The following is a 21,011-nucleotide window of genomic DNA, read 5'->3' as shown; positions in this document are numbered from 1 at the left end:
AATGACAACCTCAAAGCCCCACAGCACAACAATTACACGTGTGTGAGGTCGCTATGGCAACATGTTAACATGGCACACAGTGTAAAAACAACAAAGGAGTCAGAGCGGCGGTGCCCCGATCAGAGCAGCGTTCCTATTAGGACCTTTTTTTATTTAGTGACTAAACACTGCCGAACCAGCAACAACCAGAAGTAAAGAATTAAATTAATAAAATCTAATTAGGAGCAATTAACAGCTGCTGATGATGCTTATTAGAGCTGATGGCAAGACAAAATACCATTAACCTTTATTTATTTAGTTCCCTTTACTGTTCATTTTAGCTTCTTCTTCTATTTAACATCTGGACTTAGGCTTGTGTTTTTCTTTGTGTGCAGCCACAGACAGGAAGTTTACTGCATTGGGTTCAGACAGACCTGGACACTGTAGGTCACTTTTATTCACTTTATTTACAATGTTTTGGTTCTCGGACAGTTACTAGAGTAGAAGTAACTGTCAGTGTGCAATAACTTTGTAAATGTACGATATACACAGAAAACTAAACTTATATTCAATTCCAATTAATTAATTAATTTGGATAATTTTTGTGCCATATTATTAAGGAGGCAACTAGCAATTATTATGGTTATTGATTATTGTCATGATTATTAAATTTGTCCCATTTCTTAAATCCTATGTCCACATCTTCAAATGTCTTGTTTTGTCTGATCAGCAGCTAAAAATCACCTCTTATCCCCGATCATATATGACACAGAAAGGCTTCAAATCCTCACATTTAAGAAGCTGCAACCAGCAAATATGTTACATAAAAAATGACTAAAAATGATTATTCCATTATTAAAATAGTTGCAGATTATTTCTCTGTCCTCTGTCAGTACAATGCAGCTCTTCATATTACGTTGCAGACTCCAAACACTTCCTGATCTGGCAACTAAACATCTGAGTGTAAAGTTTTCTCAAACACGAGACACATCGGACACTTTTTTGACCCCCCCCCCCCGACGGAACGAGCTGAGCTGAGCTGCGCTGGTTTATGCTGCGTTAATGCTTCTCGGGCAGTAATTTTATCCCCTTTTGTGCTGCTGGAGGCTGCAGAGCAGTGACCTCAGAGGCTGCGATCCTCCCTGTGTGTGCTGGGAAAACAGGAATCTGATACATCTCAACCCATCCCATCATCCCTCTTTGTGTCTGTCCGTCTCACTCCCATCACTTCAGCTGGTGGATGTCTTCTCAGAGCGTCACTCTGTGTGTGGTGCAGAGGAAGTGAGTGGGGGTTTATAGAGAGAGAGAGAGAGAGAAAGATGCTTAATATTTTAACAGGACAGATTTCCCCTTAGCTACTCCGTAATGGATATACATAAACACTTTCTTTCTGGTTCAGCAGTCCAGACTCTGAAATCCCTGCTTCTTTCTTTCTTTCATTTAAAAAATAAATCGACTTTAATCAATTCTTTATAACATCCTTTCACACTCAAACACTCTACCATCTGTATTTACTTCACTATAAGCCTAATTGTGTTTCCTCTCAGTCGTCTTTAATGACTTCTGCCCATTTTCACGCTGCAACGTTTATAAAAGTCTCTTAGGTTTAACGCTAGCAGCTAATCAGAGTATCCCCACCGAATTAATCCTCTTACTTCGCTCTCTCCTCCTGATGAGCTGTCGGTGCAGAGAAGGAGATTAGTGCAGCTGAGGAAGATATTACAGTACGATAGCTACTCTAATGGCTCTCGGATGTTTAGGAATAGATTGACATGTGAAAAATCACCTCTTAGACTGAAGAATTCCTCCTTAATACAATCGGTTTTACCTCTGAATCTCAAGATTACCACTTTGTCTGAGCCCTAATCCAGGCTGTTATGATTCAGCATAATATTTTAACCCATGTAATAAGGATTAATAAACTCCTTGTGTTACAGGAAGCTGGTGTACAGCAACTGTGACTATTAGAGTTGGGCAAAACCAAATATTTGTGTACACTGACTGTTTATATTGTATTGTGGTAACCTGGCTGCAGACCTCTCTCTGATTTTATTCAGAGATTCAAGTAGTTAAAAGAAAAAAAGGCTCCCTTTAATAAATCTGATTGTATTGGGATGCATTATGCAAAACTATAAGCAGTGCCAGTAAAAAGCAGAGTACTTCATGGAAATATTTTGTATTATTGTGGTAAATTAGAGGGATTTAAATGCACTCCATTAGCCAAAAACAACAACAACAAAAAATATTCCTGTCTGCTTTTTGTTTTAGCTCCAGTTGAATATCCTGGAAAACTACTGTATAAAAATATACACTATATTGATATATAGCCATAAAAAATTACACTGTGGCACTGGATGACATGTTCCTTCATTATAAACATAGTTAGTGTAGTTTATTTTAAATCAATCCCACATACATCATCATCTTCCTCCTACCAGAAATACTCAATCACCAAATGCACGGCTGAAAATACTCCCTAATAAATACATTATTTACTCTTGTTTGGGTAATGTGACTGTTTGCTAGAAACTAGAGTACTCAGCTGTTTTAGGAGATTATTGAGCATCTTTAAAAAAAATGAAAATATATATTTGTGAGCTGTTTCAAAGATTTAAGCCTTTAGTAGGACCTATTGGACTTGAGCGCTACAGGCAGTAAGGAAAATGAAGAGACCAGTGTGTAAGATTCAGGAGGATATATTGACATAAATAGAATATAATATTCGTAAGTAGGTTTTAATTAGTGTATAATCATTTGAAAATAAGAATCATTGTGTTTTTGTTACCCTAGAAGGAGCCTTTATATCTTCCACAGAATCAGACATTTTTAGTCTTTCCATGTTTCTCCTGTATCCCAGAACGGACAAACCAAAGGGTCTTTCGTGTTTTTTATGAGTTTCTCGGCCACTGGAAGAGGAGGGGGAGGGGAGGGGTATTCAGTTGATTGTAATTTGCATTCTCACTGCTAGATGCCACTAAAGTCTACACACTGCTCCTTTAATTCATGCACGTTGTAAAATGCTCATTCAATTTCACAAACTGTAAGTCCAGGAAACCTTAAGGTGCTAAAAGAAAACGTTCTTCAAGCACTTTAAAAGTGAAAATATGGTTCTCCAAAGGTACTCATAAACATCTCTTTTAACCCAAACAGAGAAGGGTGTCAAAGGTTAACGATGTCTGGTAGAAGAGCTGACGTGCAAACCCTCCAAATCTCAACAACATATAGTGTAGACATAAACATCAAGCAAGTTGATTGCAGGGTTTGATACATGCAGCTCAAAGATTCTAATTCATACTGTGTATTTAAAGTCTTTATTTCGCCAGGCAGATTTGTTAAAATGCTGTTTCAGCTTCGCAGGATCTTCATCAGGGTGGAAACAATGAAAAAGAAGTCAGAAAGTGTCAAGAGACGAACTCAAAGACATGGTTGTCTTAATGAGAAACAAAAATATGAAATATCCCCACCTTTATCTTTTAAATAAGTTTAAATCTGAAAAGAAAAAAATCTGAATCAAAAACACCTTTCCACACCTTGAACCTCTTAAAACACGTCATAAAGCAGCTCACTTGTAGGTTTCCTCGTTGTTTTTGTCTCGTTTCAATGAGCCTGTGAGCGTTGCTAGGCGACAGGAGAGGCTTGCATCAGTGTTGCTGTTCATTTTTACCCCTCTTACCTCCGTCTCCGGAGCCCCGCCCTCGTCTGGTCTCACATCTTTGCTCCTCCGTCTGTCCCAAGTCACAGCCGCCGCCGCCGCCTCATCACCACAGACCACACTCACTGTCTCACCCATCCCTCCCTCCCCCTCTGTCTGTGGAGGATGAGTGGGTGAGCGGCGGAGAGAGGAAGGGAGGGAGGGAGGGAAGGAAGGAGGGAGGGATGAGGGTGCACAGTGATGTAATGCAGGAGAGCAGGGCATTGGCTCGGCTAACAACTCACAATAAGCAGAGAGTGAAAAGGGGGGGAGGAGGAGGAGGAGACAGAGGGAGCAGAGGAAGGTTAGAGGGAGGCGAGGCGTCTCCTGTGTGAGCAGTAGCAGGTCGGAGGCTCGCGGCAGCAGTAGCAAGAGGAAGAGGAGGATGTCAGAGTCCTAATCGGAACAGAAAGAGGAAAAAAGGGAGGTGCCGAGGATTATGAGAGAAGCTGGGAAAGAGGACATAAAGGAGGACGATAACGGGAGGACTGAGGGAGAGAAAGAGAGAAGGGGGAGAGCCTGGGAAAATAAAGAATCACCGCGGCCATTTGCATCACTGCAGCTTCCCGGCCTGAGCGGCTGTCTGTCTGACTGTTCGGCTTTACCTGTCTGTCTGTCCTGAGCCCTTTCTCTCCTGGTCTCTCGAGCATCTTTTGCTGTTTTATCACCTTCCTCTCTCTCTCTGTGTGTGTGTGTGTGTGTGTGTGTGTGTGTGTATTCCTCGGTGACTGTGTTGTGTGTGTGTGTGTGTCTCTTCTTCTCTTGCAAATATGATGAGACAGACTCCTGCACCCCGGAAGGTACAGAAACTCAACATATGATCGTTGTTATGTGTTGGGATGTTGCTGTTCTTGTTGTCACCATCCATTTATTTTGTTGGCAGAAGGTCACGCTTGAAAGCTTCATTTATTCCTTCTTTTGTTTTGGTGGTTATTGCTCTTTTTGGAAGTTGAACTATACATGCAGCTTTCCATCTTGTTTAGTATATATATATATAATGCTTTTATTTCATTTATTTCTACATGTGTCTCAGTGGAGATCATAGTCTGCAATACAAGCTTGCAAATACTCATCATGCAAAAAAAAAACAACCTTCCACAGCATTTTTATTTATGAGGTCAGTGATTTCTTTGAGCCATCAAGGTGAATTAAATGATTTCACTCTTGGTTGCAGATGTAGCAAAAGAGTGATTGTGATTGTTTTTTTGTTTTTTTTAAGTACAACCTGTTCTAGTATTTACAACACGACACTACAGCTTAAGAGGCTGTCAGTTCTTATTTGGTGCAGCTGTTTAGCTCGGGCTAATTTCTGCTGAATGGTCCAGCTCTAATCCAATAAAGGACAGTAACTAGCCAAAGCAGAGAGAGACAGAGAGAAAGAGAGAGAGAGAGAGAGGGACAGAGAGAGAGAGAGGGACAGAGAGAGAGAGAGAGAGTCAGAGTCTTCATGCAAAAGACAGGAGGTACAAAGTGAAAGATTGGTGTTAAAGTGAGAAATCAGTGAGAAGTGGAAGGCGTGAGATTATTTTTAATGAATGCACAGTAGTAGAACGAGCAGAAGTGTTAGATACAGTATTTACACCTGTTTGAGGGTTTGTTTGAAATTACAACATCCAGATATTTTAAGATTTATAACATTAGTGAGTCAAAATGAAGCAGAGAAAGTGAGATTGGAAATGACAGGAGCTGGAAAGTTAAAAGTAGAAGTGTCAAACGTGATTAATTTACATGAATGCGGTGAAAAAGCACTGAAGTGACTGTACAGAGATCTGGGTTTCATGTTTTTTAGTTCTCAACTTGTCAAGTCAAATTGAAAAGAATAGTTTCTAGTTTTCACAGCAGACATTTGCACCTGTCATCATATGAAAAGCAGCTGTTAGTGATAACATTAACGATGGCTCTGCTCTGTTCAAGCGTTTCTGTAAACCATCACAGTGTGACAGCGAGCCTGGGACGCTGAAACTGAAGCAGCTAAAAAAAGGAATTCAGCCATTTTTTAATTGTATTTTTCACACCTCTGCTTTTCCTACTGTGACGAGTCAAAATGTCTTCTGTTATTGTTACTATAGGTCAGTTTAGTAGCTGCTCCGGAGCTTTCAATCACATCACATGAGCTTTATTAACAGATGGAGATTTCACAAGATACATTAATTACTAATAAGGATCCTAATTTTTCTCTCCTGGCACAAATTTGCTCAGACTCAGCCTGTAAGGATCAGATAGTACACTCAGTGCTTTGTTTCCCAAGTTATAAATCTGTAAATTTCACTGTGCGGACGTCACTGGAATCATTTTAAATAAGGGGTAATGTACAGCCAGACGCTCATTAGTGCTAAATGAAGCCTTTCAGAGTGTTTATTTCACCATAATGACCCACTAGCTGTACAGTATCCTGCTTATTACACAGCAGTTTACAAAAGAAATCAATACTTTGACACAAAATAGTGTTTCAAAAATCCTTTTTATTCATTTAAAAAGGATTTTATTGATTCTGTGGTTTGAGCTGTATCCATTAGCAATGTAAACTCTGTAACAATGGTCCATAGACATGCTGTAATTGACCAATCATAATTGAGTATTCAACAAAGCTGTGTAATAATGATAAGTCTTTAGTGAACTCCATCTGCTGATCAAGATCATGTAATATAAACAAAAGCTCCAAAACAACTATTACTATACTATTACAACTATTTGAGTTGGTTTATTCCATGTTTAATTTAATACTACTCAACATAATCAGCACATTTAAACAAATTCAAACTAACCAAATTATTTATTTATTATTATTTTTATATCCACTTTTTACCAAATGTTAGATTTTTATTAAATGTGTGTGTTTGTTTTTTACAGAATTCTGTTGATTCTGTGATATAATGATAATGTAGAGAGATGATAATGTGAATTTTGTTGAATTATTGTCCACCATACGCGTTCAAAATTAGACAATTTGGGTTTTTAAAATATTTAATTTGCCTAAAAGTTTATTAAAAAATCTATACTAGTCTTTAAATGTAAGTTAACACATAACAATCTACTAGAAATGGAGATGTAGCGCTTCATCTGACAATATATGTAAGTAATTATTACCACTTTTTGGTATTTTAACATCTCTAAGTAGTCCAATTTAAACATAAGTAGATGTGTGAAGACTACCCTGTAACCCAGATCTGCTGTCAGGACTTTACAGTAATTAGATGAGAACAAATCGTTGGTGTTTCTTTGCACACTCGACTGCAAAAAAACCCTCTCATCCAGCCGGCTGTGTCGCCTGTCCCAAACACGCTATGTTGCAGGATAACGAGCTATTATCCCGTCTCTGTCTACAATATGAGCGCCGTGCAACAAAACTAGGGCTCGGTGAACCGTATCAACTGTGTTCCCTGAGACACAATGCGGTCATTTACTGTAGGTCTCAGCGGTCGTACCAGTCACAGTGTTTGTATTGTTACCCAGTTTTTATGGTCACGTGGCAGAAAGAGACGAGGCCTCTGAAGACCGGCGAAGACAAGAGAGATGAGAGATGGAGGAGGGGAAACAGTCGAGCTAGGGGTCTATGTGGATGATAAAGGAGGAATAGGAGGGAGAGGAGGAAGAGGGGACTTTATTTTTTTTATGGGACTTTTAGAAACAATTTTTAAAGATTTATGGTTTTTTTTTTGTTGTAGCAGCATCTCAGGAGAGTTTTGAATCATATCAGTTTCATCATCCCATTTTGTCCTTTTTGTCTGTGATTTCCCGTTTTTATGAACTTTGCCTTGAATCACTAACCCTGGCTGTTTGTTTCCTTCCCTTCCCTCTTCCTCTCCTCCTCTCCTCTACTCTACTCTTCTTCTTCTCCTCCTCCTCCTCTTCTTCCTTCTCCTCTTCCTCCTTCTGTTCTTCTTCTTCTCCTCCATGTTCTCCTCAGACCACGGCCAGAAGGCCCAAGGTGAGCCCACTCTTCAAAGTCTTCAGGGCCTTCCCGTTTCTGTGTGATTGTTATTTCTCATCATGCTGCAGCAGTGTGTGTGTGCGCGCGTGCGTGTGTGTGTTTGTTGCAGAGACAATCATCAGACACATAGCAAATCAATCTTTCTTTTTTTTCATTAGAGGAATGACAGTTTTGGTTAATAGCACCATTTTTCAAAGTTTCGACTTCTTCCAATATTGAATCCTGTCAACATCAGTCATGCATTTAGTTCTTTTTCTGTTCCTGGTCTCTTTTATTTCCTTTGTAGTAAGGTTTTAAGTTCCTATTACTGCTTTTGTTTTAATCAGAGCTGTTTTAATGTATTAATTGCTTTATTTGCTTTCTAATCATTTTTAATTTAATTTTCAGCAATTTTCTGTCATAATTTTGTATTCATGTCCTGAATCTGGTCTGGAGCCAAGATGGAGGTCCACAAAAGAATTGGCTGTTTGCTTATAAAAGTTAATTATGTAACAAAATAAGAGACATACCTAAAACATATTGTTATGGTGAAGGTGTCGGTATCAGTTTGGTAATTTTATAAGTGAAAGTCTGAATTTTTAAGTGTGTAAACTTGTGTAAAAGGTTGTTACCTCTTGTCTTATTGGGCCAAATTTGCAGAGCGATACCAGCAGTAGCTTCAGAGATGAAAAATCAGTAAGGACCGAAAAAAACACAGTTAGTTAGCTTCAAAAATAAAGTAATTGTGAGCTAAAGTGCCAATGCTAGCCTCAGTAAATGCTAGTTTATATCAAAAAGCTTAGTGCCGTTTCTAATAATACTGATGGCTACTGAAACAGATATAAAAGTTTAAAGTTTTTATGGTTTAAAGTAACTACAGGAATTAAAGGTAACGTCAGCTATTGCAATCTAGACACCTTTTGTCAAATTCAGCGAACATCTCCTCCTGCTAGCTATCTGTGTAAATGTGCACGTAAACACAGACACTGCTCCAGCCAATCAGCAGGCGTCGTTCATGCTCGTGCACATGACGGGGAGGTCACCGGAGCAGCTGTCTGCGTGAGGACATGACAGCCTCCCGTCTCCTGCACCTGTTAGAGAGAGAGAACAGAACAGAAGCGCTTCCATTTTATTAAATGCATCAATTCACAAAATAAACCCGAGACAGTTTTTTATTACGCTCCGAGGCTGCTTCTGTCTCATTTGGTGGAGCGTAACATGAGCAGGCAGCTGTTTAAATCACATAAATAACCCACTGTATATGTGTTGAGCTTAGTTATCGTATCAGTGAAACAATAAATCCAAACACAGACCATCGATTTCTTCTAGTAGAGACGAAGTACAAACTATTTTGGTTCAGTATATTTCTGCCATCAGTCAGACTGATTAAGTCAGTTTTATCCAGCGGCTGTGTTTCAGTGTTTAGTTCAAATATCAGCGATCTCTCTCCAGAATAACTGACTCTACCTTTAACGGTAACCGCTATGAATATTTTGCAGCACCCAAAAAAGAAGGACCTCCAATATGGCTGCCATCAGTGCTCATAATCAGCCAGCTGCTTTGTTTATTTTTATGTTTATTGTCTCTTTAATCAAGATTTCTAGAGGGTCTGTTTTTTTTAACACCTGGTTATGTTTTGCTCATCATGTTTCCCTTCGCTTCTCTCAGCAACCCAGCCGAACTGCAGGCACCGTTGGGAAAGGGGCCGCATCCGGCTCGGCCTCGGCCTCGGCCGGTGAGATTAGCAGCAGCGAGCCCAGCACGCCGGCCCAGACTCCTCTGGCTGCACCCGTCATCCCAACCCTCCACTCACCTGGAAACCCTCCGCCCCCCGTCCCCAGCAAGGTCAGCACGGTCTCACAGCAGAAACGTAGCACCACACAGCCGAGTCAAAGCCGACAGTCACAACACAGATCTGATGTTTTATTAACACTTTTATCACCTGCCAGGAAGACGTGTGTCTGGTGTTAATATTCGGAGGAGCTGACTAATGCGGGAGAGATATCAGGAGACATTTTGCTGTATAAAAATCAGTGTAGCCCATAATTACAGGAAGAATAACTAACATGTGATACTGTGGTTTTGTAACACAACACTCAATGCGCCAAAAACATCAAAGACCACTTAGGGGGGCTCTCTGGCAGAAGTGCAGGAATTTAATCAGATGTGACGTTGGTTTGCTTTTGTTCGTCTGAGCATAATGAGATTTTTTTTTTTTTGACACCGCTGTCAGTTTGTATTGTTGTCATTTGTGTGTTGCCATCAAAATTGAATCAGAAATGAGCCTGAGGTCATAACTCTAAAATTACAACATGGTAAAATAAAAAAATAAAAAACTGGATATGATTCATCATGGTTATAATTCATAATATAGCGTCACATGTTTTAATTATGTAATCCATCCATCTGTTACCAGGGTCACAGCGTGTCTCAGCATGCACTGGAGGACAGGCTAATTAGAAAATGAGAAATTTAATTGAATATGATGTAGAATAAAAAACGTAAGTAAGTAGCTGCTAAGAAAGTAAAACCACAGATACAGATACAGTTGATCACCTTTAATTGACCATGTTCTCCAGCTTCAGTCACTCCACCTTTTATCAATCAATCAATCTGTCAGTCTTTATCTATATAGCACCTTTCATACAGACTAGTGTAGTTCAAAGTGTTTTACAGTTAGCTGATTGACAAGCTGATAATAAGACAGAACAAGTGACAAAAATAAATAATAATGATAATATTACTAATAATTTTAGTTTAAAGACAAATATTGAGACGTTGGTAACTGTTTGGTTCTCATGTTGGAGCGGCACCAAACTGGTAAAATGTCATCAGTTTATGGCATTTCTTACATTTACCGAACAAATGTCTTTCCTGAAAAAAAAAAAAAATCATATTTCAGTTTTTTTTTGCTGCCCCAGCAGCCATCAACAACAAGAATATAAGAGATTATGACTTTGAAAAGCAAACTTTTACAAACTGATAATGTTGAACAAACACAAATGTATATATTTAAATATTTAAGTTACTTTCAATATAATACTGTATAACATGTGGTGTCCCTCAAGGCTCTGTTTCAGGCCCATTTCACTTTACAAATATGTTAATAGAAAACATATTTTTCAAAGCTATACAGATGATAAAGAGCTGTATATGGGTCTATTTCCAGTTTATTTTTTTAACATTTTAATAAAACAACATTTTAATGCCTGTTTTTAATGCATTCATAATATAAATATAACTTAGATGAATGACTCAGAACTTCAATTAAGATGAAAATATGTGCAATAACAGTATCAACTCAGGTATATTATCATTTGACACCAATATTACTTTTGTACATAACGTTACTATATATTTTTTCTATATTTTTCACTACTATTGTTTATTTGTTTTATTGTCTGTGTACTCTTCTATCTTTGCTATCCACTTGCTGCTGCAATAATGTAAATGTCCCCACTGTGGGACTCATAAAGGCATATCTTATCTGATCTTATCTTAAAAGTGTGATTTTAAGAAATCACTCTTAAAAGAAATCTTAAGACAAAACCTTTTATAAAGACAGATTTCACCTGTTGCATCATTGTGTGTGCACAGGTTGAATCTCTGAGCTGGTAATCAGCAAAGTGTACGTTCATCTGTAAGAAAATGTCAGCGACTATCACAATCACGCCATTCCGTTCAAGTCAGCTGCTATCTGCTGTTCAATTTTGAGTCTGGAACAGTCGGTCTGATTCGTGTTTTCCCCCTCAGGAGGACGTCACCATGGAAACACAGGTGCAGTGGTGTGATGTGGTTGCACTCGGTACTGAAGTGTTGTTTTTCTCTCGCTAACATTTTAACATGCTATCAGAGGTGTGAAAGCTGGTCTTTAATTAGTGTGTGTGTGAAAAAATGCACGATTATTTTAGGAATAAACTCGAATCTCTAGCTGCTGCGGGGAAAGTAAAACCGTGTGATTATATGCTTTGTGGTTTGATATATACAAGAGCACATAATGTGTGTTTTTCTTTACCAAAGTGTGTGTGTGTGTGTGTGTGTGTGTGTGTGTGTGTGTGTGTGTGTGTGTGTGTGTGTGTGTGTGTGTGTGTGCATGTGTGTGTCTTAACGCTGACTTTCTCTTCTCCACAGGTGGAAATGAAAGCTTTCTAACATAAAAAAGATGAAAGTGCTGCTTTGTGCTTGACCCACTGCTTTTATTATTCACTGAGAAAATACCTGAAGAATGAAAATGAAATGAAGTAAAAAAAAAAATTAAAAAAAGCGGGTGCACTATAGCAGGGATCACATGACTGTTTCATATCACAGTGCTTTCATTTTTTTATTGTGTGATTTTCTCAGCTCTGAACAGCATCCTACAGCAGCAACATGTGTTAAACTAATTAAATCTCTTCTTTCCTTCCATCTGTCCTCATCACCATTCCTACTTTTTTTTATTACCCAAAATATCCACCCTTTTCCTATCCTCTCATTTTCTCTCTTGCCCTCTGTCACCTCCACATGTCCTCCGCCCAGGAGGAGGAGGCGCTGCGCTCTCAGGTGAAGGACCTGGAGGAGAAGCTGGAGACGCTGAAGATGAAGCGGACGGAGGACAAAGCCAAGCTGAAGGAGCTGGAGAAGCACAAGATCCAGCTGGAGCAGCTGCAGGAGTGGAAGACCAAGATGCAGGAGCAGCAGGCCGAGCTGCAGAAACAACTCAAAGAGGCTAAAAGGGTAAAAGACAATGAGTGTTGAATAATAGATGAGTGGAAGAGGAGGTAGAGGTTGCTTAACCCTTACTGTATATACTGTTCATATTCTGACTCATAATTAGTCTCTACAGCATCAGTCATTAATAATAAATGTTTGATTTATCTTATGGAAAAAAGACTTTCACAATCACTATTTTATGGTACAGGAAAACATTTTATATAAAATGATGAATACGACATTGTGTTTTTATTTCCATATATAAAAATGTGTATCAGCTGCACAAAAATATAAATAATATACAATTTATTTTCATTTTTGTATATTCGAGGTCACATTAGGAAGAGTCCACCTAGAAGAAATGTGTATAAGATGTTTTTACAGCTCTCAAATAATTTTTTTTTTTTTAAAAGTGTCAAATTTGATCCTGAACAGAATGTAAGGGGAAGTCTAGATGATAAAAATGATGATGGATGGATGAATAACAGTGATTAACAGGTCTTGTGGTTATGATCAAAAATGTAAAAAATAACATTGAACATAATGTAAAAGTAACATAATTTCTGATATTATGTGATTGTTGCTTATTTAGTCAGGAATATATTATATTGAGGGTCAAACAACAATATAACAACATTTAGAAAGCATTCCCTGAGCCATAAGAACATTTAAGACAATTAAAAACAATTTAAGACATAAATAAAACACTGATAATCTATAAGGACAATAAAATGCAATATGCAGTATAACAAAGTGCAAACAAACAGATATATGATTATGGGCAAAAAACAATTTATTTAATATAACAAAAAGGTAACATAACGGGACACTGTGGAAAATATAACCTCATCAGACCTTTATTTTAGTATTTTATTTGAACTAAAAGCTCACCAGAATCAGTAGGATTCATCATCTGGGGATCATCAATATTTGTATAAAATGTTATGGCCAGCCGGTAGCTGTTGAGATATTTCAGTCTGGAGCAAAGTGTTGTACTAACCGACTGACATTATTAGCAGAGACAGTAATAAGATTGCATAGATGAAGCAGAACAGTGTCCTATTTGTACATAATTGAATCTCTCTCTCTCCCTCTTTCTCTCTCTCTGTGTGTGTGTAGGAGGCTAAAGAAGCAATGGAGGCCAAGGAGCACTACATGGAGGAGATGTCGGACACTGCAGATGCAATCGAGATGGCAACGCTGGATAAAGAGATGGCCGAGGAGCGGGCGGAGTCTCTGCAGCTGGAGGTCGACTCCCTGAAGGAGAGAGTGGACGAGCTCACCATGGACCTGGAGATCCTCAAGCACGAGATAGAGGAGAAAGGTAATGTTGAGACAAAGAAAAGAGAATATAGCTTCATTAATATTTATAGTATTATAATATAGTCTTAAACGGGATGAGATGATTTTTTAAAGCTTTGGATGTCTGAACTGATTCGATCTTATATCTTATTGATCATTCATACAGACAGCACTTGACAGTATCATTTTCTGCTGCATTGTAAGCAGGCAACCCTTTTATCCAACTATATTTATTAAGTGTTGAGGCACCACTTTGCTCTTTCTATAAGTTTGAGACTGAACAAAGCATTGAACATATCAGAAATACACAGTGATTACAGGCATCAAAGGTTATGAAAGCTCTGCCACAATTAAGTTTCTTTCTTTCTGCACTTCTGACAGATAAGGCTGTGGTCAGTTACGAAAAACACACTTTGGCCTGTAACTTGATGAGATTGTTGAAACTATGTCAGGTTGGTCATCAGTGACCTCTGAGTGCAGTGTGTCGTTGCTTTCTGCTTTTTCTTGATCCTGGAAAGCTTCTTTTGTTGTTGTTTTATTTATTTAAACTGCAGCAAGTGCAGCTAACACAGAGCGAGCCAACTCACAAGAAGAACAGCAACCATTTGTTTAATTGAAACTAAGGCTGTTGACTCTTTTTTGGCAACGGCACGCAGCTACATCAATCCTCTCTGAGTGTCATACTGTGACATAAACTCAAAGAGCTCCGCTGGTAGAGTATCACACTAACATGAAGGATCAACATTGATGCAGCAGAACCAGAGACGACACCTTTCTTATCAAAACATGGTGCCTACATTACCCACAATGCAACTTAACTCAATTCACTTTGCTGCACAGATTCAAGCGTGTTACAGTCGTACTCTGCAACACGTGTAAAAAGACTTTGATGTAAAATCTGTGACGTTCCCCTTTAAAAAAATGTTATTTTGTGTTTATTTTGAGACGAGTGTATCTCACCAGCTGTCACAGATCCTGTAGAGCTCAGTCATGTTTTTGGGTTCCTCTCAGGTTCGGATGGAGCTGCCTCCAGTTACCATGTCAAACAGCTTGAGGAGCAGAACGGCAGGCTGAAGGAAGCGCTGGTCAGGTGGGTTTGTGACGTTGTTTCAATTATCGTGAATGAAAAACCTCGAATGCCAGAAATGATTTTAGTCTAATTTTCCTTCGTTCAAATGTTGACAGAAAGAAAAGATGTCGAGAGATGTGACAGAAATCCAACAAAGCTCTTAGTCTCAGGCTTGGCCCGGTACAGCTGATGTAGCAGCTTGTTTGTTGTGTTTGTTTTTTTTACTTCTCTTTTTTTGGCTTGGAAGTGACTGTTAGAGGACTAGAAAGCTTTCGAACATTGGATGGTTATTGTTTTCTTGTCTGTGTAAAAAATGTATTTTGTATTGTATGTAATCTATTTTGTTGTAATTTACAGCCTGTTTATTTTATTTAGTTATTTTAACATGTTCAAAATTAATAAATAAACTAACTAACCAACCTTGCATTTACTCTACTTCATGTCATCAGGATGCGTGACCTGTCTGCGTCAGAGAAACAGGAACACGTGAAGTTGCAGAAGCAGATGGAGAAGAAGAACGTAGAGCTGGACACTTTTAGGGGCCAGAAAGAAAAACTGCAGGAAGAGATGGCGGTAGCAGAAAAGACCATCGACGAGCTGAAAGAACAGGTGAGAGGTTCGCTGATTGAAATGATATGATGAATGATATGAGCTCTGCAATTAGAGAAGTTAAAGTCCTATAATACCTGGGGCCCCCTGCTAACCTATATAATAATATAATAAGCTTGCTATTGTTCCTGCTGAGTGAGAGAGAGAGAGAGAGAGAGAGGAGAGAGAGAGAGAGGTGAGAGAGAGAGAGAGAGAGAGAGAGAGAGGGAGAGAGAGAGAGAGAGAGAGAGAGAGGGAGAGAGAGAGAGAGAGAGAGAGAGAGAGAGATCATTTATTTATCTACAAATGTCATTATTTATCATTTATTTTCCTTTAATATAATATAATATAATATATAATGCAGACGCTCTGATGTAACATCAAGTTTATTTACTATTCTGAACTGTCTGCAAAAACTGAATAAAAAAAGTTGGAAAAGAAAAAAAAAAAGAGTTATTGATGTTTCATCTTCTTGAAGCTCTGCCACCAAAATATCAGCCTCAATTTAGTTTGGAGTGAAAAGGTCGCTGGTGTTGTGATTCATGAGGTCAGGAGAGTTTTTCACCATTGCTGCTCCTGCTGATAATAATAATGATGATGATGATGATGATGATAATGATGATGATGTGCTCGCTGTTTTTCAGGTGGATGCAGCTTTGGGGGCGGAGGAGATGGTGGAGATGCTTACTGAGAGGAATCTGGACCTGGAGGAGAAAGTCAGAGAGCTGAGAGAGACGGTTACAGATCTGGTGAGACTCACTGTGAAGACACACACACACACACACACACACACACACACACACACACACACACACACACACACACACACACACACACACGGACCATGTTTGACCCTAAAATAAACAAATAAACAAACAATCAGAGTAAACATCAAAACAGAGTCAAAAAAACACAAAGAATTAAATCAGAAAATGTTCAAGTTGCAGACCAGGGGTGTCAAACATGCGGCCCGTGGGCCAGAACCAGCCCACCGAGGGGTTTGATCCGGCCCACTGTCCTTCTTCCTCTTTTCCTTGCTTCTGTCTGTCCTTCCTGTCTTCTTTTCCTTCCTTCCTTCTGTCCCTCTTCCGTTTCTTCCATCTGTCCTTCCTGTCTTCTCTCCTTGTCCTCCTTCTTTTCCTTCCTTCCTTCTTTTTAATAATCCGGCCCTCATGAGATCATATCGGACTGTTTGTGTTTGTTAGTTTGGCTTCTCTGTTTATAGGCGAATGTTTTTCTCACACATTTTATTTTCCTGCTCAGCTGTAAAACTGAGATCAGAGATCAGAGAAAATTAAAGTGCGGCTGTTTGCTGACTCATTTCATTATTGATATTGGGCCCAAAGACATTATTATGTATGTGCCGCCCTCTGGTCTTTTTGTTACCACTGCAGTCAGCACTCAGTTACTTTTTCCTCTGTTATTCGTTGACCTTGATCAGGAACAAATGAGACTTTCTGCACGGTCGCTGTCACAGTCAAAATAATAACTTTACAATAACGTAAAGCCACTATGTGTAAATCTTTAAAATAATTTGTTTAAATTATATACATTGTGGCTTTAATGTTATTAAAAGCAATTATTTTAAAGCATTTCACATTTTAAAAATCAATATAATTTGCAGTATACTCAAATTCGTAGTTTCATGTAAGGTTGTTGATTCAGTTGAGCTTGTCCAGAAAAACAAGAACTTAAATACCTTCAGGTTTTGGCAGTGGTGATTTTAATTTGATGCAATAAACAAACAAACAGGTAGTAAATAAAACAGCTGCACTTACAGAAACTCAAACATCAGCAGTAATCAGGTGAAGTAAAGAGGAAAAAAACAATCTAATCTAATCATAAATCGTCTTTTTTTAAAGGATTGTTTTGGGTCTGATGCAGTTTTTTTTTCCTCGGTCACTGTTTCCTCGCTGCAGGAAGCCATCAACGAGATGAACGACGAGCTGCAGGAGAACGCCAGAGAGACGGAGCTGGAGCTGAGGGAGATGTTGGATCTGGGAGCGGCGAAAGTCAGAGAGTCGGAGAACGAGTGGAAGCTGCGCAAGAGACCGTCGCCGATTACCAGCAGACCATCACAAAGTACAGAGAGCTCACGGCTCACCTGCAGGTGGGTCAATGATGGGTTATAGTGTGTCTGTGTGGGTTTAGTCAAATCTAAAGGGGTTAAAAATGTGAAAATAAATGTATGAATAACTTGCACACATCCTTCTTTTGTGTACTCATCAAATTTCTGCTTTTAATCCATTTTGAGAGAATTTATTAGAGGATTATGGCAAAAATGTCCGACACTCTGTCCTGATCCTTCCTCTGTTTTCTGCTGCAGGAGGTGAACAGAGAGCTGACGAGCCAGCAGGAAGCCTCCGCAGAGCTGCAGCAGCAGCCGCCAGCTGAGATGTTTGATTTCAAGATTAAGTTTGCTGAGACGAAGGCCTACGCCAAGGTCAGGAGCCCGTTAGTCTGAATACGTAGTTCTGAGCTGTGTGATAACCGAGCTGTCATCCTGAATGTACCTTTTTATCACTCATGTGGTTTTAAGAGAACAGAGTTTTAAAGTTACGTGATGTATTAACTATTACATTTCTTTCTCTGTGTGTGTGTTCAGGCCATCGAGATGGAGCTGAGGAAGATGGAGGTGGGTCAGGCCAACAGACACGTTTCTCTCCTGACGTCTTTCATGCCGGAGTCGTTCCTCCGTCACGGCGGAGACCACGACTGCATCCTGGTGCTGCTGCTCATGCCCAGACTGATCTGCAAGGTAAAGGCCACACAGAGTACTGATTACAATGAACAGATGGTGAGACAGACCGGTTGGATAGAGATGAAGTAGATAGATGACTATGATGGATTAAAATCAATGACGTGGATTTTTTGCATAGTTAAAGCAAAGATGTTTGTGAGTCTTTTAGCTTTCATGATTGTTTGTTTGAGCCTCAATCCAAGTAAAAGCTCCTGTTACTTTATTTGTCTGGAAAATAAAAACACTGAAATGCAACACAAAGGAGCAGATGTCATGTTTTGAGGTTTGAGATCACTTAAGCTTAACTTACTTGCAGCTCAAATAGGAAGGAAGAACTGTATTTTCTTCTATATTTAAGAAAGAAAGCCATAACTGTACTAGCAAAAAACGTGAACATTTTTTAAATACTCACAGTGCAATATCCATATGAATCGTGCAATACCTGCAGAATGTGAATGTTTCATGTGTGGTATATGCTTTATTTTTCCTTTCAGAAGCAATTATTTATTATCATTGTTTTATTGCACTTTTAAGGACTGCATTTCCATTTTGTTCTACTTGTACTTTACAATGACAATAAAGGCATTCTATTCTGTCTCTTCTTATGTATTTAAACCTGTTTGTGTGTGTTTCTGCAGGCTGAGCTGATCAGCAAACAGGCTCAGGAGAAGTTTGACCTGAATGAGAACTGCGTGGAGAGAACGGGGCTGAAGGGAGCCATCGGGGAGCAGCTGAGCTTCGCCGGCGGCCTCGTCTACTCGCTGAGTCTCCTGCAGGCCACGCTCCACAAATACGAGCAGTATGTGTCACAGTAATCATCTAAATCAAAGATGTACAACAGGAGAGAGTTAGAGCATTTTTACAGAATTGTACTTAACTGTGTACTCATCTAGAAGAGAAAAAGAAAGAAAAAGTCAGTTTAGTTCACTTTAAAGTTGTAAGACGTTTATTTAATTTTCATTTAATAATCCTCTCATGTAACTCATGTTAAAAGGTGTGTACAGACTCACATAAGTCTCATTTTTGTGTGTCTGTTTGTCAGAGCTCTAGCTCAGTGCAGCGTGGACGTCTATAAGAAGATCGGTGCTCTGTATCCGGAGATGAGCGTCCACGAACGCTCGCTGGATTTCCTCATCGACCTGCTGCACAAAGACCAGCTGGACGAGACCGTCAACGTGGAGCCGCTCACCAAGGCCATCAAATACTATCAGGTACACACACATATATGTTTATACTGCTTTGGGTTGCACTGAGATACGTTAATTTAAAAAAAACTGGCAACTGAAGGTAAGTATTACACAAAACTGAAAGTGAGTTCATATCGAGGTCATCACTGTTATTTCACCCTGTCTGTGTTTTCAGCACCTGTACAGCATCCATCTGGCAGACCAGAACGAGGAATGCACCATGCAGCTCGCCGACCACATCAGAGTGAGTACAAACACACAACTGCAAGGAATCTGTAGACGATGAAACAACATGTCTGAATTGCAGACTTTGAGTTGAGATGTCTCTTCTTTCATGTGCAGTTCACTCAGAGTGCGTTGGACTGCATGGCGGTGGAGGTCGGCCGTCTGCGGGCGTTCCTGCACGCGGGTCAGGAGAAGGCGGACCTGGCCGTGCTGCTGAAGGATCTGGAGACTTCCTGCAGCGACATCCGTCAGTTCTGCAAGAAGATCCGTCGCAGAATGCCGGGAACCGACGCGCCCGGCATCCCGTCAGCGCTCAGCTTCGGACAGCAGGTAACACACAGCAACTAATTAATACATTATAAAGACTTTAATGATTTTCTGTGATAACATTGATATTCAACCTTTGCCCCGCAGGTGTCAGACATCCTCTCAGACTGCAGGAAACACCTGACCTGGGTGGTGGCGGTGCTGCAGGAAGTGGCGGCTGCCGGAGCTCAGATGATGTCACCTCTCGGAGAACAGGAGGGGCTGGCGGCTGTCAAACTGGAGGATGTGGCGTTCAAGGCAGGAGAACAGGTACGTTAAAACTTCTGTACCACAAAATAAAAAGAGAACATATTATATTAATGCATTTTACAGCTTTCATGTTACATCACCTCAGTCGTTTCTCATACTTCTCAAATTAATCTTCAGTCCCACCTTTGTTTTTTTTCCAGTATTAAGACATGATGGGAAAGTATGTGATTGAGTAAAACTAACTTTTCTGAAATGTTATGGTTTAAGCAAAATGTTCTCTCTTAATTCCTGGAAATGTATAAAAATATTCTGATATGTTGTAAACTGAGAAAAACTGATGGACAAGAAGGAAGTAGGGAAGTGAAATATTTGGTGATCAGTTTGGGTGAAAAGTTGTGAGAGTGTAAGAAATGAAGTTAACTGTTCAGATAAACATCCACAGAACTTTATTAACAGATTTAATCTTTGTGTCATTTTCAGATTTATGGACTTCAGGGTGCAAACCCCTACGAGTATTTGCGACAGTCCTGTTGTATCGTCATAACAACCATGAACAAGATGGCCACCGCCATGCAGGAGGGCGAGTACGACTCAGAGAGGCCTCAAAGCCAGGTGAGTCAGTGAGAATATTAACTGTGTAGGAATCACTGAGCAGGTGTGAAACTACTCGACTTCTCACCTGATATCATGGTTTTAGTTGAGTTTGTTTATTAATGCTGAATGTTTGTTTGTTTGAATCAGAACCCGCCACCTGTGGAGGTGCGGGCGGCGGCTCTTCGGGCAGAAATCACAGACGCAGAAGGTTTGGGAATGAAGCTGGAGGACAGAGAGACGGTCATCAAAGAGCTGAAGAAGTCTCTCAAGATTAAGGTAGAAAAAAAAACACACCTGCAAACAAATACATTTAACTCCCCGGAAATAAAAACCAATAAACACAGAACTGCTGAGTCATTTATGAGGATTAATTAAATATCAGCAGATAAGTCGTTGATCATAAGAATACATAATGGATTTTTAAATAATGTAAACTTAATTAGTCTAAATTAAAAAGTGTGATTTAAGACATCCAGCATTTGAACCTGCACTGACACAAAATTATTTAAAACCATAATAAC

The 21,011-nt window shown here is 39.4% G+C and overlaps 1 protein-coding gene across 1 annotated transcript in view; it reads left to right on the top strand.

Moving 5' to 3' along the window:
- dctn1b (dynactin 1b) overlaps positions 1–21,011 on the top strand; it is a 46,338-nt gene that overhangs the window by 20,718 nt on the left and 4,609 nt on the right. The window contains 17 exon segments of the mRNA XM_062440292.1: positions 9,249–9,425; positions 12,096–12,293; positions 13,389–13,593; positions 14,583–14,661; positions 15,090–15,249; positions 15,873–15,977; positions 17,148–17,253; positions 17,256–17,338; positions 17,555–17,671; positions 17,834–17,986; positions 18,607–18,767; positions 19,011–19,179; positions 19,331–19,399; positions 19,498–19,710; positions 19,795–19,956; positions 20,377–20,508; positions 20,638–20,766. Of these exon segments, the coding sequence (XP_062296276.1) occupies positions 9,249–9,425; positions 12,096–12,293; positions 13,389–13,593; positions 14,583–14,661; positions 15,090–15,249; positions 15,873–15,977; positions 17,148–17,253; positions 17,256–17,338; positions 17,555–17,671; positions 17,834–17,986; positions 18,607–18,767; positions 19,011–19,179; positions 19,331–19,399; positions 19,498–19,710; positions 19,795–19,956; positions 20,377–20,508; positions 20,638–20,766 (2,418 nt within the window).

This window comes from Scomber scombrus, chromosome 19 (genome assembly GCF_963691925.1).
Source record: "Scomber scombrus chromosome 19, fScoSco1.1, whole genome shotgun sequence".
NCBI classification, from domain to species: Eukaryota; Metazoa; Chordata; class Actinopteri; order Scombriformes; family Scombridae; genus Scomber; species Scomber scombrus.
The sequence above is the reverse complement of the archived record's forward strand: the minus strand, read 5'-3'. Positions and strand labels throughout refer to the sequence as shown.